General features: G+C 46.0%; 1 protein-coding gene across 1 annotated transcript in view; it reads right to left on the bottom strand.

Moving 5' to 3' along the window:
• The window catches only part of LOC311126248 (WD repeat and FYVE domain-containing protein 3-like), a gene marked incomplete at both ends in the record, with an annotated part of 83,752 nt that overhangs the window by 30,855 nt on the left and 35,805 nt on the right, over positions 1 to 17,092 (bottom strand). The window contains 4 exon segments of the mRNA XM_084200265.1: positions 285 to 516; positions 4,812 to 4,993; positions 8,145 to 8,363; positions 13,195 to 13,295. Coding sequence (XP_084056391.1) covers positions 285 to 516; positions 4,812 to 4,993; positions 8,145 to 8,363; positions 13,195 to 13,295 — 734 coding nt within the window.

Here is a 17,092-nt window from a genome sequence, read left to right as displayed (position 1 = left end):
GATTCGTAACCAGGCCAGCTTGACCTGGTGTGGCTCAATGTGAAATAGGTCAACAAGTGTGTCAGACAGCTACTCACAGGGCAGGTAGACAGCCTGGCAGGTAGATGTCTGTGTGTTCTCTTTCTCTGTGTGTTCTCTCTCTCTGTGTGTTCTCTCTGTGTGTTCTCTCTGTGTGTTCTCTCTGTGTGTGTGTGTGTGTGTTTTCTCTCTGTGTGTTCTCTCTGTGTGTGTGTGTGTGTGTTCTCTCTCTGTGTGTGTATGCACACGTTCTCTTCTCTACTCACAGAGCAGGTAGACGGCCTGGAAGCTGCCTGTGTAGTTGGGTCCTAGCTCATACACCGCCGCCACGCTAGCAGCAGGAAGCCCCTCCTCCAGGAAGTGTGTGGGCCCCAGGCGCCACACCAGATTGGACAGCTGTCTCTGGGCAGGGGGCGTGCCTATGTAGCTGTAGACGGTGCTGACCACAGGGGGGTTGGTGCTGCCGGAACCACCAGGAGAACTATGGATGTAATGAAGCTGGACAGGAGAGCGAAAAGAGCTGTTAAATGGTGTTATGTTAGCTAACGACCCACTGTATTAAAACAAAGATATGGTGTTATGTTAGCTAACGACCCAATGTATTAAAACAAAGATATGGTGTTATGTTAGCTAACGACCCACTGTATTAAAACAAAGATATGGTGTTATGTTAGCTAACGACCCACTGTATTAAAACAAAGATATGGTGTTATGTTAGCTAACGACCCACTGTATTAAAACAAAGATATGGTGTTATGTTAGCTAACGACCCAATGTATTAAAACAAAGATATGGTGTTATGTTAGCTAACGACCCACTGTATTAAAACAAAGATATGGTGTTATGTTAGCTAACGACCCACTGTATTAAAACAAAGATATTGTAGAGGGGCTGGGGGGGGTAAGGTGTTACATTACCTGGTAGAGGGGCTGGGGGGGGGGTTGGGGGGGGTTAGTGTTAAAATCCCTGGTAGAGGGGCTGGTCAGATGACACCTGGTCTATTGATGTAACACCATCAATCCAAGATGGCGTAGCAGTGCGGTCGTGTTTTTTTTTCTGTGTCCTAGTGTAAATAGCCAGTTTCTTGTTTTTTTGTTGTCTATTTTGTATATATTTCTCAATTTTACTTTTCATTCTTTAACTAAATATACTTTCCTGCAACCCGCCTCACCCAACGTGGAAAGGATTCTATTATTTCTTTATAACTTTTATCAAGAACCTTAAGCTGAAACTAGTCTAGCTGCAACTGAATGGCTACTTGCTATTAGCCACCGTTAGCGTCTTCACCATTGTCCGTGGCCTGCACTACCCACCAGCCAGCTCTAGCTCTAGCCTGGACAATTTGTCGGCCAGTCTGCACAGCGTGCTATCGACACAGAGCATATCGGACTTTCTGCCGGAATCACTGGACCCTAGCGCCGGATCATCGCAACCAGCTAGCTGCAACCTGTTGTTGGCTAATTACCATTGCCCCTTAGCAGCACCAGTTAGCCTTGAGCTAGCCTCGAGCCAGGCCCATCTCCCGGCTATCTACCTCTCTTTCAACCGGACGGGACCTCCTAGTATTGACACTGAGCCCCGCCGATCCAACACGACTGGTTTGCCGACGAAATCGTCTGATGTGGTTTCAACAGGCTTCCCGTTACGACGTCGACCACGAAGATCCATCTGCTAGCCCCGGCCCGCTAGCACACGCAAACTACAACTGTGCTTCCTACCCAATTTGAACTGCTCTCGGACTCACATATTGCTGTTCACTGGACCTTATGATCACTCAGCTGCACAGCTGATGCCTGCTGGACTGTTCCTTTACACGGTACCCTGTCCTGTTTATTCTGTTTAGCCTCAGCCCAAACTTTATCGCCATTGCCAGTTGTTGTCTTAGCTCTCTCTAATAACACCTGTGATTGCTTTATGCCTCTCTCCCATGTCAATATGCCTTGCATATTGCTGTTTGGGTTAGTTCTTATTATACAATTTCACTGTAGAACCCCAAGTCCCTCTCAAACTGCCTCAAATAGTTGTTCCTTTGTTCCAAGGTGGATTATCAACGAACCTACCAGGTACAACCCTAAATCCGTAAACATGGGCACCCTCACAGATATCATCCTGACTAACTTACCCTCTAAATACACCTCCGCTGTCTTCAACCAGGATCTCAGCGATCACTGCCTTATTGCCTGCGTCCGTAACGGGTCCGCGGTCAAACGACCACCCCTCATCACTGTCAAACGCTCCCTAAAACACTTCAGCGAACAGGCCTTCCTAATTGACCTGGCCCAGGTATCCTGGATGGATATAGATCTCATTCCGTCAGTAGAGGATGCCTGGTTGTTCTTTAAAAGTAATTTCCTCTCAATCTTAAATAAACATGCCCCATTCAAAAAATTCAGAACTAAGAACAGATATAGCCCCTGGTTCTCCTCGGACTTGACTGCCCTTGACCAGCACAAAAACATCCTGTGGCGTACTGCATTAGCATCAAATAGCCCCCGCGATATGCGACCTTTCAGGGAAGTTAAGAACCAATATACACAAGCAGTTAGGAAAGCAAAGGCTAACTTTTTCAAACATCCTGTAGCACTAACTCCAAAAAGTTTTGGGACACTGTAAAGTCCATGGAGAATAAGAGCACTTCCTCTCAGCTGCCCACTGCACTGAGGCTAGGAAACACTATCACCACCGATAAATCTATAATAATCGAGAATTTCAACAAGCATTTTGCTACGGCTGGCCATGCTTTCCACCTGGCTACCACTACCCCGGCCACCAGCTCTGCACCCTCCGCTTCAACTTCACAAATTCAGACAGCTGATGTTCTGAAAGAGCTGCAAAATCTGGACCCCTACAAATCATCTGGGCTAGACAATCTGGACCCTTTCTTTCTAAAACTAGCCGCCGAAATTGTCGCAACCCCTATTACTAGCCTGTTCAACCTCTCTCTCGTAACGTCTGAGATCCCCAGAGATTGGAAAGCTGCCGCGGTCATCCCCCACTTCAAAGGGGGTGACACTCTAGATCCAAACTGTTACAGACCTATATCCATCCTGCCCTGCCTTTCGAAAGTTTTTGAAAACCAAGTTAACAAACAGATCACCGACAATTTCTAATCCCACCGTACCTTCTCCGCTATGCAATCCGGTTTCCGAGCTGGTCATGGGTGCACTTCAGCCACGCTCAAGGTCCTAAACGATATTATAACCACAATCGATAATAGACAGTACTGTGCAGCCGTCTTCATCGACCTGGCCAAGGTTTTCGACTCTGTCAACCACCGCATTCTTATTTATTTTATTGGCAGACTAAATAGCCTTGGTTTCTCAAATTACTGCCTCGCCTGGTTCACCAACTACTTCTCAGATAGAGTTCAATGTGTCAAATCGGAGGGCCTGTTGTCTGGACCTATGGCAGTCTCTATGGGGGTGCCACAGGGTTCAATTCTTGGGTGCCACAGGGTTCAATTCTTGGGCCGACTCTTTTCTCTGTGTATATCAATGATGTCACTCTTGCTGCTGGTGACTCTCAGATCCACCTCTACGCAGACGACACCATTTTGTATACATCTGGCCCTTCATTGGACACTGTGTTAACAAACCTCCAAAGGAGCTTCAATGCCATACAACAATCCTTCAGTAGCCTCCAACTGCTCTTAAACACTAGTAAAACTAAATGCATGCTCTTCAATCGAACGCTGCTGGCACCCGCCTACCCGACTAGAATCACTACTCTCGACGGGTCTGACCTAGAGTATGTGGACAACTACAAATACCTAGGTGTCTGGTTAGACTGTAAACTCTCCTTCCAGACTCACATTAAGAATCTCCAATCCAAAGTTAAATCTAGAATCGGTTTCCTATTTCGCAACAAAGCCTCCTTCACTCATGCTGCCAAACATGCCCTCGTAAAACGGACTATCCTACCGATCCTCGACTTCAGCGATGTCATTTACAAAATAGCCTCCAACACTCTACTCAGCAAATTGGATGTAGTCTATCACAGTGCCATCCGTTTTGTCTCCAAAGCCCCATACACTACCCACCACTGTGACCTGTCCGCTCTTGTTGGCTGGTCCTCACTACATATTCGTCGCCAAACCCACTGGCTCCAGGCCATCTATAAATCACTGCTAGGCAAATCCCCACCTTATCTTAGCTCATTGGTCACCATAGCAACACCCACCCGTAGTATGCGCTCCAGCAGGTATATCTCACTGGTCATCCCCAAAGCCAACACCTCCTTTGGCCGCCATTCCTTCCAGTTCTCTGCTGCCAATGACTGGAACAAATTGCTAAAATCTCTGAAGCTGGAGACTCTTATCTCCCTCACTAACTTTAAGCATCAGTTGTCAGAGCAGCTTACCGATCACTGCACCTGTACACAGCCCATCTGAAATTAGCCCACCCAACTACCTCATCCCCATATTGTTATTTATTTTGCTCATTTGTACCCCAGTATCTCTATTTGCACATAATCTCTTGCACATCTATCACTCCAGTGTTAATACTAATTGTAATTATTTTGCACTATGGCCTATTTATTGCCTTACCTCCATAACGTACTACATTTGCACACACTGCATTATATTTTCTGTTGTATTTTTTGACTTTATGTTTTGTTTTACCCCATATGTAACTGTGTGTTGTTGTTTTTAATCGCACTGCTTTGCTTTATCTTGGCCAGGTCGAAGTTGTAAATGTAAGTTAATACAGGTAGAGTATCCACTCACTCAGAGTTCAGAGTACAAATAGTCACACAGTCACACGCATACACGTGCTCTCACACACACACCCTACCTTGGTGGTTTGGAACAGCTGTCCGTCGATGTATAGCGTGGCCATGCTGTTCTTCAACATGCCTTTACTCATTACTAACACCAGGTGGTGCCACTGCCCCTCTCCGATCAGCTCTCCACAGCGGAACCTGGCGCAGCACGGCAGAACCTCAAAGAACGAAGACTCCTCGCTGAAATCATCCACTGTGGGGGGGGGGGGGGGGGGGGGGGGACATAGTAAAGTTACCATAAAGTTGTAAAAATGTTTCATATGGGTTTGAAGCAGGGATGGAACTTGAGGATTTTGGGCACACGGCTGACTGGTAGACCACAGATTTCACTAAAACATTCCTTAAAAATACTAAATTAAACTAGTCTGCTTGTAAATTGGGTAGAATTTCTACTAGCTGAAAAGTACCAGCCTTGGGCTAGATTACTATCCATCCCTGGTTTGAAGTGTGTTTTGGTGATATTGGTTGTGGTTGCATATGTGTACAGGAGGGGTAAAGAAAGGGTAGGGGAGGGGTAAGGAGGGGTAGGGGAGGGGGAGGGGAGGGGTAGGGGAGGGGTAGGGGAGGGGTAGAGGAGGGGAGGGGTAGGGGAGGGGTAGGGGAGGGGTAGAGGAGGGGAGGGGTAGAGGAGGGGTAGGGGAGGGGTAGGGGAGGGGTAGGGGGGTAGGGGAGGGGTAGGGGAGGGGAGGGGTAGGGGAGGGGTAGGGGGGTAGGGGAGGGGTAGAGGAGGGGAGGGGTAGAGGAGGGGTAGGGGAGGGGTAGGGGAGGGGTAGAGGAGGGGTAGGGGAGGGGTAGGGGAGGGGTAGAGGAGGGGAGGGGTAGAGGAGGGGTAGGGGAGGGGTAGAGGAGGGGTAGGGGAGGGGAGGGGTAGAGGAGGGGTAGGGGAGGGGTAGAGGAGGGGTAGGGGAGGGGTAGAGGAGGGGTAGGGGAGGGGTAGGGGAGGGGTAGGGGGGTAGGGGAGGGGAGGGGTAGGGGAGGGGTAGGGGGGTAGGGGAGGGGTAGGGGAGGGGTAGGGGAGGGGTAGGGGAGGGGTAGAGGAGGGGTAGGGGAGGTGTAGAGGAGGGGTAGGGGAGGGGTAGGGGAGGGGTAGGGGAGGGGTAGAAGAGAGTGAGAAGACTCCTCACTGAAGTCATCCACTGTTGAAGGAGGAAGGAGAGGGAGATGTTGTTCAAAGGTTGACATTATAAAACATCTGTGTTTATATGTAGGGCTTGAGATTGGGTATGTGTGGTAGAGGATTCAGAGGAGTATGAAGTCATTCACTGTGAAAGGACAAGACAATGATGTGTGAACAACGTTGTGTGTTTGTGGTAGAAGGGTTGGGTATGTGCGGTAGAGAGAGGACAGCATGGCCGGTTGGTTTGCAGAGTTGAGAGCAGCGTTAGAATGTATCAGTGTGTGTGGATGTTTTTAACTCAATTATTTACAGAGACTGTGAATGATGTAGAGATGTTAATCTGGGGAAGGGAGAGATTCCTGTCATCATCTGTACTAGGTTATTCAAACCTCTAACCAGGTTAACGAGGAACAATATTTGAGTTTGGGTAAGGGTGTGTTTGCGTATACCCGTATGTACAGTGCCTTGCAAAAGTATTCACCCCCCTTTGGGTCCTATTTTGTTGCATTAAAACCTGTAATTTAAATTGATTTTTATTTGGATTTCATGTAATGGACATACACAAAATAGTCCAAATTGGTGAAGTGAAATTCTAAAAAATAAATAACGGAAAAGTGGTGCGTGCATATGTATTCACCCCCTTTGCTATGAAGCCCCTAAATAAGATCTGGTGCAACCAATTACCTTCAGAAGTCACATAATTAGTTAAATAAAGTCCACCTGTGTGCAATCTAAATGTCACATGATCTGTCACATGATCTCAGTATATATACACCTGTTCTGAATGGCTCCAGAGTCTGCAACACCACTAAGCAAGGGGCACCACCAAGCAAGCGGCACCATGAAGACCAAGGAGCTCTCCAAACAGGTCAGGGAAAAAGTCGTGGAGAAGTACAGATCAGGGTTGGGTTATAAAGAAATACCTGAAACTTTGAACATCCCACGGAGCACCATTAAATCCATTATTAAAAAATTGAAAGAATATGGCACCACAACAAACCTGCCAAGAGAGGGCCGCCCACCAAAACTCACGGACCAGGCAACGAGGGCATTAATCAGAGAGGCAACAAAAGAGACCAAAGATAATCCTGAAGGAGCTGCAAAGCTCCACAGCGGAGATTGGAGTATCTGTCCATAGGACCACTTTAAGCTGTACACTCCACAGAGCTGGGCTTTATGGAAGAGTAGCCAGAAAAAAGCCATTGCTTAAAGAAAAAAAGAAGCAAACACGTTTGGTGTTCGCCAAAAGGCATGTGGGAGACTCCCCAAACATATGGAAGAACGTACTCTGGTCAGATGAGACTAAAATTTAGCTTTTTGGACATCAAGAAAAACGCTATGTCTGGCGCAAACCCAACACCTCTCATCACCCCGAGAACACCTTCCCCACAGTGACGCATGGTGGTGGAAGCATCATGCTGTGGGGATGTTTTTCATCGGCAGGGACTGGGAAACTGGTCAGAATTGAAGGAATGATGGATGGCGCTAAATACAGGGAAATTCTTGAGGGAAACCTGTTTCAGTCTTCCAGAGATTTGAGACAGGGACGGAGGTTCACCTTCCAGCAAGACAATGACCCTAAGCGTACTGCTAAAACAACACTTGAGTGGTTTAAGGGGAAACATTTAAATGTCTTGGAATGGCCTAGTCAAAGCCCAGACCTCAATCCCATTGAGAATCTGTGGTATGACTTAAAGATTGCTGTACACCAGTGGAACCCATCCAACTTGAAGGAGCTGGAGCAGTTTTGTCTTGAAGAATGGGCAAAAATCCCAGTGGCTAGATGTGCCAAGCTTATAGAGACATACCCCAAGAGACTTGCAGCTGTAATTGCTGCAAAAGGTGGCTCTACAAAGTATTGACTTTGGGGGGATGAATAGTTATGCACGCTCAAGTTCTGTTTTTTTTGTCTTATTTCTTGTTTGTTTCACAAAAACAATGACTTCTTCAAAGTGGTAGGCATGTTGTGTAAATCAAATGATACAAACCCCCCCCAAAAAATCCATTTTAATTCCAGGTTGTAAGGCAACAAAATAGGAAAAATGCCAAGGGGGGGTGAATACTTTCGCAAGTCACTGTATTTGTGTGTATTCCTGCGTCCTTGTGCGTGCGTGTGTGTGTGTGTGTGTGTGTGCACGTGTCTGTATTCCTGCATCATTGTGCGTGCGTGTGTGTGTGCGTGCGTGCGTGCGTGCGTGTGTGCGTGTGTGTGTGTGTGTGTGTGCACCGTAGCTCTGCAGCAGTTCCTCCTTGGTGGAGACCGTAAGGGACCGGTCCTTAGCAGACAGAACCACGGCCAGACAGATGTAGTGCTGCTCTGAGGAGGTGGCGCGTCGGACCACCGTCAGCAGACGGACAGGGTGGGTGTGTGGGGCAGAGCTGAACCTCTCCACACAGAACCACGTAGAGTAGCTTAGCCCAGACGGAGGGGGGAACAGACGTTCTCCTACAGTGGGAGAGAGGGAGAGAGAGAGAGAGAGGTGGGGGGGGGGGGACTGGTTAAATTAATGAGCCAATGATGACCGCATACCTCATACATGAGAACGAGAGGCAGAGAGGGAAAGGAGAGGAGAGAATAGGAGAGAGAGAGAGGAGAGAGTATAGGAGAGGAGAGGAGAGTGAGAGGGAGAGAGGATAGGAGAGGAGAGGGTAGGAGAGGGGAGAGGGAGAGAGGGTAGGAGAGGAGAGAGGGAGAGAGGGTAGGAGAGGAGAGAGGATAGGAGAGGAGAGGGTAGGAGAGGGGAGAGGGAGAGAGGGTAGGAGAGGAGAGAGGGAGAGAGGGTAGGAGAGGAGAGAGGGAGGGAGAGAGGATAGGAGAGGATAGGAGAGGAGAGAGGGAGAGAAGAGAGGGAGAGAGGGTAGGAGAGGAGAGGGAGAGAGGGTAGGAGAGGAGAGAGGGAGGGAGAGAGGATAGGAGAGGAGAGAGGGAGGGAGAGAGGATAGGAGAGGAGAGAGGGAGAGAGGAGGCTGAGCTGTGTACATCCTCTGGATGGGTTCTTTAGTGTCTGGGTCTGTACATCAATGATGACGTCTTACACTCTATTATTGCCTATTTGTTTAGGTCCATAGAGTATATGAGCTGGACAACAGGGGCCTGGTTGGGTTACCGGGCAGACTGGGAGGAACCAGACTGGTTAGATGAATGAGCTAGCCCTGATGATGTCATACTGCTACACTGAACAAAAACACAACATGCAACAAATTTCAACAATGTTACTGAGTTACAGTTCATATCAAGGAAATCAGTCAATTGAAATAAATTATTAGGCCCTAATCTATGGATTTCACATGACCTGGAATACAGATATGCATCTGTTGGACACAGAGACCTTAAACAAAAAGGTAGGGCCGTGGATCAGAAAACCAGTCAGTATCTGGTGTGACCACAATTTGCCTCATGCAGCGCGACACATCTCCTTCGCATTGAGTTGATCAGGTTGTTGATTGTGGCCTGTGGAATGTTGTCCCACTCCTCTTCAAATGGCTGTGCGAAGTTGCTGGATATTGGCGGGAACTGGAACACGTTGTCGTAAATGTCAATCCAGAGCATCCCAAACATGCTCAATAGGTGACATGTCTGGTGAGTATGCAGGCCATGGAAGAACTGGGACATTTTCAGCTTCCAGGAAGTGTGTACAGATCCTTGCAATATGGGGCCGTGCATCATAAATAATAATAATAATAATAATAATAATAATAATAATAATAATATGCCATTTAGCAGACGCTTTTATCCAAAGCGACTTACAGTCATGTGTGCATACATTTTTACGCATGGGTGGTCCCGGGGATCGAACCCACTACCCTGGCGCTACAAGCGCCATGCTCTACCAATTGAGCTACAGAGGACCACATCATCATGCTGAAACATGAGGTGATGGCCGCGGATGAATGGCACGACAATGGGCCTCAAGATCTAAACACAGTATCTCTGTGCGTTCAAATTTCAATTGATAAAATGTTCGTTGTCCGTAGCATATGCCCGCCCATACCATAACCCCACCACCACCATGGGGCACTGTTCACAGCGTTGGCATCAACAGACCGCTTGCCCACACAACGCCATACACGGACGCTGTCTGCCATCTGCCCGGTACAGCTGAAACTGGGATTCATCCGTGAAGGGCACACTTCTCCAGCTTGCCAGTAGCCATTGAAGGTGAGCATTTGCCCACTGAAGTCGGTTTCGACGCCGAACTGCAGTCAGGTCAAGACCCTGGTGAGGACGACGAGCACGCAGATGAGCTTCCCTGAGACGGTTTCTGACAGTTTGTGCAGAAATTCTTCGGTTATGCAAACCCACAGTTTCATCAGCTGGGTGGCCTTTTATTGTCCCCAGCACAAGTTGCACCTGTGTAATGATCATGCTGTTTAATCAGATTCTTGATATGCCACACCTGTCAGGTGGATGGATTATCTTGGCAAAGGAGAAATGCTCACTAACAGGGATGTGAACAAATTTGTGCACACAATTTGAGAGAAATAAGCTTTTTGGTGTGTATGGAAAATTCATGGGATCATTTATTTCAGCTCATGGAACATGGGACCAACACTTTACGTGTTGCGTTTATATTTTGTTCAGTGTACAGTATCAGAGGGTCAGAGAGAAAGGAGGAGAGAGAGTCTATAAATATATAGAAACAATTCTGGGGCTGACTGGTCGGCTGTGTTAACATGCAATTGGGAGGAGAGAATTTAATTCATTTGATTTGGAAACTAAATCAAATAAAATGTCATTTGTCACATGCGCCGAATACAACAGGTGTAGACCTTACCGTGAAATGCTTACTTACAAGCCCTTAACCAACAATGCAGTTAAGAAAATTTTGTTAATATATTTATTAATGAACTAAAGTAACAAAAAAAAAGTAACATAATAAAATAACAATAATGAGGCTATATACGGGGGGTACCGGTACCGAGTCAATGGGCTGGGGTACAGGTTAGTCTAGGTAATAACGAGGCTATATACAGGGGGTACCGGTACCGAGTCAATGGGCTGGGGTACAGGTTAGTCTAGGTAATAACGAGGCTATATACAGGGGGTACCGGTACCGAGTCAATGGGCTGGGGTACAGGTTAGTCAAGGTAATAATGAGGCTATATACAGGGGGTACCGGTACCGAGTGAATGTGCGGGGGTACAGGTTAGTCGAGGTAATTTGTACATGTAGGTAGGGGTAAAGTGACTATGCATAGATAATAAACAGAGTAGCAGCAGTGTAAAAACCATTTGATTAGCTGTTCAGCAGTCTATGGCTTGGGGGTAGAAGCTGTTAAGGAGCCTTTTGGTCCTAGACTTGGCGATCCGGTACCACTTGCCATGCCATGCGGTAGCAGAGAGAACAGTATATGACTTGGGTGACTGGAGTCTGGCCTTCCTCTGACACCGCCTAGCCCTAGTATATAGGATCTGGATGGCAGGAAGCTTGGCCCCAGTGATGTACTGGGCCATTCACACTACCCTCTGTAGCGCCTTATGGTCGGATGCCGAGCAGTTGCCATACCAGGCGGTGATGCAACTGGTCAGGATGCTCTCGATGGTGCAGCTGTAGAACTTTTTGAGGATCTAAGGACCCATGCCAAATCTTTTCAGTCTCCTGAGGGGGAAAAGGCGTTGTCATGCCCTCTTTACGACTGTCCTGGTGTGTTTAGACCATGATAGTTTGTTGGAACCAAGGATCTTGAAACTCTCGACCCGCTCCACTACAGCCCCGTCGATGTGAATGGGGGCGTGTTCGGCCCTCCTTTTCCTGTAGTCCACGATCATCTCCTTTGTCTTGCTCACATTGAGGGAGAGGTTGTTGTCCTGGCAGCACACTGCCAGGTCTCTGACCTCCTCCCTATAGGCTGTCTCATCGTTGTCGGTGATCAGGCCTACCACCGTTGTGTCGTCAGCAAACTTAATGATGGTGTTGGAGTCGTGTTTGGCCACGAAGTCGTGGTGTTGATGTGAGCCATTACCAGCCATTCAAAGCGCTTCATGGCTACCGACGTGAGTGCTACAGGGCGGTAGTCATTTAACTTTGCTTTCTTGGGCACAGGGACTATGGTGGTCTGCTTGGAGCGGCTGGTTTCCCTTTGTAGGCGATGCAGACTTTGTTCATGTGTGTCGTGATACTATGATTTGGGTTGGAGGCTAGCTTGGGGATGTTGTCTAAGATTCGGATTGTTGTGATACTAATAAGTTTAGGTTGTTTATAGTGATTCTGACCTGCTAGCTAGAGGATTCAGCCTAGGCTAAATTTAGATGGTAGTGATTCTGACCTGCTAGCTAGGGGATGAAGACTAGGCTAAGTTTAGGTTATTTGTTGTCATAGTGACCTGCTAGCTAGGGGATGAAGACTAGGCTAAGTTTAGGTTGTTGTCATAGTGACCTGCTAGCTAGGGGATTAAGACTAGGCTAAGTTTAGGTTGTTGTCATAGTGACCTGCTAGCTAAAGGATGAAGACTAGGCTACGTTTAGGTTGTTGTCATAGTGACCTGCTAGCTAGGGGATGAAGACTAGGCTACGTTTAGGTTGTTGTCATAGTGACCTGCTAGCTAGGGGATGAAGACTAGGCTACGTTTAGGTTGTTGTCATAGTGACCTGCTAGCTAAAGGATGAAGACTAGGCTACGTTTAGGTTGTTGTCATAGTGACCTGCTAGCTAGGGGATGAAGACTAGGCTACGTTTAGGTTGTTGTCATAGTGACCTGCTAGCTAGGGGATGAAGACTAGGCTACGTTTAGGTTGTTGTCATAGTGACCTGCTAGCTAGGGGATGAAGACTAGGCTACGTTTAGGTTGTTGTCATAGTGACCTGCTAGCTAGGGGATGAAGACTAGGCTACGTTTAGGTTGTTGTCATAGTGACCTGCTAGCTAAAGGATGAAGACTAGGCTACGTTTAGGTTGTTGTCATAGTGACCTGCTAGCTAGGGGATGAAGACTAGGCTACGTTTAGGTTGTTGTCATAGTGACCTGCTAGCTAAAGGATGAAGACTAGGCTACGTTTAGGTTGTTGTCATAGTGACCTGCTAGCTAGGGGATGAAGACTAGGCTACGTTTAGGTTGTTGTCATAGTGACCTGCTAGCTAGGGGATGAAGACTAGGCTACGTTTAGGTTGTTGTCATAGTGACCTGCTAGCTAGGGGATGAAGACTAGGCTACGTTTAGGTTGTTGTCATAGTGACCTGCTAGCTAAAGGATGAAGACTAGGCTACGTTTAGGTTGTTGTCATAGTGACCTGCTAGCTAGGGGATTAAGACTAGGCTGAGTTTAGGTTGTAGTGATACTGACCTGCTCCAATCCCAGAGACCACGGCTCCATCGCTGACTCCTCCTGTGTTGGCATTGTTAGAGGGAGCATTGTGAGGAGCCAGGCTTGGCTGGAACAGACACCTAGAGAGGGGAGGAAAATACAGTACATGATATTACTATATCTAATATAATCTGAAATACAGTACACACAGTGTAAAAAACATTAAGACCACCTTCCTAATAATTTGACCTCAGAACAGTCTCAATTCGTCGGGGCATGGACTCAACAGGGTGTCATAAGCGTTCCACAGGGATGCTGGCCCATGTTGACTCCAACGCTTCCCACAGTTGTGTCAAGTTGGCTGGATGTCCTTTGGGTGGTGGACCATTCTTGATACACACAGGAAACTGTTGAGCATGAAAAACCCAGCAGCGTTGCAGTTCCTGACTCAAACCGGTGCGCCTGGCACCTACTACCATACCCCGTTCAAAGGCACTTAAATATTTTGTCTTGCCAATTCACCGTCTGAATGGCACACATACACAATCCATGTCTCAATTGCCTCAAGGCATAAAAATCCTTCTTTAACCTGTCTCCTCCCCTTCATCTACACTGATTGAAGTGGATTTAACAAGTGACATCAATAAGGGATCATAGCTTTCACCTGGATTCACCTGGTCAGTCTGTCATGGAAAGACCAGGTGGTCTTCATCTTTTGTCCACTCAGTGTAATATATCATCTAGAGGGAGCATTATGAGGGGCCAGGATGGGCAGGAACAGACATCTAGAGATATCATCTAGAGGGAGCATTATGAGGGGCCAGGCTGGGCAGGAACAGACATCTAGAGATATCATCTAGAGGGAGCATTATGAGGGGCCAGGCTGGGCAGGAACAGACATCTAGAGATATCATCTAGAGGGAGCATTATTGGGCCAGGCTGGACAGGAACAGACAGCATTATTGGGCCAGGCTGGGCAGGAACAGACATCTAGAGATATCATCTAGAGGGAGCATTATTGGGCCAGGCTGGGCAGGAACAGACATCTAGAGGGAGTATTATTGGGCCAGGCTGGGCAGGAACAGACATCTAGAGATATCATCTAGAGGGAGCATTATTGGGCCAGGCTGGACAGGAACAGACAGCATTATTGGGCCAGGCTGGACAGGAACAGACAGCATTATTGGGCCAGGCTGGGCAGGAACAGACATCTAGAGATATCATCTAGAGGGAGCATTATTGGGCCAGGCTGGACAGGAACAGACATCTAGAGATATCATCTAGAGGGAGCATTATTGGGCCAGGCTGGACAGGAACAGACAGCATTATTGGGCCAGGCTGGACAGGAACAGACAGCATTATTGGGCCAGGCTGGGCAGGAACAGACATCTAGAGATATCATCTAGAGGGAGCATTATTGGGCCAGGCTGGACAGGAACAGACAGCATTATTGGGCCAGGCTGGGCAGGAACAGACATCTAGAGATATCATCTAGAGGGAGCATTATTGGGCCAGGCTGGGCAGGAACAGACATCTAGAGGGAGTATTATTGGGCCAGGCTGGGCAGGAACAGACATCTAGAGATATCATCTAGAGGGAGCATTATTGGGCCAGGCTGGACAGGAACAGACAGCATTATTGGGCCAGGCTGGACAGGAACAGACAGCATTATTGGGCCAGGCTGGGCAGGAACAGACATCTAGAGATATCATCTAGAGGGAGCATTATGAGGGGCCAGGCTGGACAGGAACAGACATCTAGAGGGAGCATTATGAGGGGCCAGGCTGGACAGGAACAGACATCTAGAGATATCATCTAGAGGGAGCATTATTGGGCCAGGCTGGACAGGAACAGACATCTAGAGATATCATCTAGAGGGAGCATTATTGGGCCAGGCTGGACAGGAACAGACAGCATTATTGGGCCAGGCTGGACAGGAACAGACATCTAGAGATATCATCTAGAGGGAGCATTATGAGGGGCCAGGATGGGCAGGAACAGACATCTAGAGATATCATCTAGAGGGAGCATTATGAGGGGCCAGGATGGGCAGGAACAGACATCTAGAGATATCATCTAGAGGGAGCATTATGAGGGGCCAGGATGGGCAGGAACAGACAGCATTATGAGGGGAAGAATATACATTACATATAAATATAGTGTTTATTGCTGTTTTAACTGTCATTATAAGCAGGTATGGAAATTGAAAAAAAAGTAACTGTTGGAAACCACCAAAGTAAAATCCTTATATTCATCTTAAAAAACATTTTCACACGTCAAAAATGATTTCACTCCCAGTTCCACTCTTGATTTTGTTTTACATGAAGTACAGGAGTCTAGACCAAAAAAAAAGACACGTTTGCTTTTATAACTCCTAGTTTTATTACAGATCACTGGTGGAGACAGAAAACAGTGAGTAGACATAGCTATTTTCTTCACAGTAAATCACTGACCTTGCAAGTCAATGACAGGGTCTTAGCTTCTAGGTACACATGACTAAGTAGACTCCTAGCTCTCAGCTAGCTGTTATCTTCTCTCAACCAGACATCAGCTAGCTCAGGGATGGGCAACTGGCAACCCCACAGGTTTTGTAGGCTAGCTTTAGAATTGCAGCAAACTTGCTTTAAAACTGTTTCTCTATGCACCATGGCAAAACGTGTAGAACTGCAGGAAATTAACTTTAAAATGTATTTTTTCTCTCCGAGGTCAAGAAGGGGGCCACTGAAATGTTTTGCTCGCAAGGGGGTCCCCACAACAAAATCTAACTTAGGGCCGTCTCTCACTGGATGTGGGTGCGCAGCACCGTGAGCCACTGTAGCCCGTCATGAGTTCAGAGTTTCTGTGGCACTCACCCCCGTCAAAGTTGCCCATCCCCTGAGCTAACTGTTATTTTCTCTTAACATGAAAACATTGTTGTTGTCACCCTGAATCCCCATTTTGGGGATTTCTGGTCTACGTTCTGATAAATCTTGAGGAAGAAGAATGTAAGGAACGGTGTCAAATTGTAGGCTAAATGTAACATTAGCTTAACATTAACCTAAACATACCAAGCACAGGCAGCGTTCTGTTCTGACAAAGTAAAAGAGTAAATCTATCACTATAAGTATTACAATATCACTTATAAGTATTACAATATCACTTATAAGTATTACAATATTACTTATAAGTATTACAATATCACTTATAAGTATTACAATATCACTATAAGTATTACAATATCACAATATCACTATAAGTATTACAATATCACTTATAAGTATTACAATATCACTATAAGTATTACAATATCACAATAAGTATTACAATATCACTATAAGTATTATAATATCACTATAAGTATTACAATATCACTTATAAGTATTACAATATCACTTATAAGTATTACAATATCACTATAAGTATTACAATATCACAATATCACTATAAGTATTACAATATTACTTATAAGTATTACAATATCACTTATAAGTATTACAATATCACTATAAGTATTACAATATCACAATAAGTATTACAATATCACTTATAAGTATTACAATATCACTATAAGTATTATAATATCACTATAAGTATTATAATATCACGATAAGTATTACAATATCACAATAAGTATTACAATATCACTTATAAGTATTACAATATCACTATAAGTATTATAATATCACTATAAGTATTATAATATCACGATAAGTATTACAATATCACTATAAGTATTACAATATCACTATAAGTATTACAATATCACTATGAGTATTATAATATCACTATAAGTATTACAATATCACTATAAGTATTATAATATCACTATAAGTATTACAATATCACTATAAGTATTATAAGAGCAGTAATGACATTAGAAACACAAAACAACAGGGGTCTCATTTATATTTATTTACATCTATAACCGTTGCGTAAATTTCACACAAAATATTTGCGT

The sequence above is a fragment of the Coregonus lavaretus genome, assembly GCF_964263955.1.
Source record: "Coregonus lavaretus genome assembly, contig: HAP1_SCAFFOLD_2308, whole genome shotgun sequence".
NCBI classification, from domain to species: domain Eukaryota; kingdom Metazoa; phylum Chordata; class Actinopteri; order Salmoniformes; family Salmonidae; genus Coregonus; species Coregonus lavaretus.
This window is presented reverse-complemented; position numbering and strand designations above follow the sequence as displayed.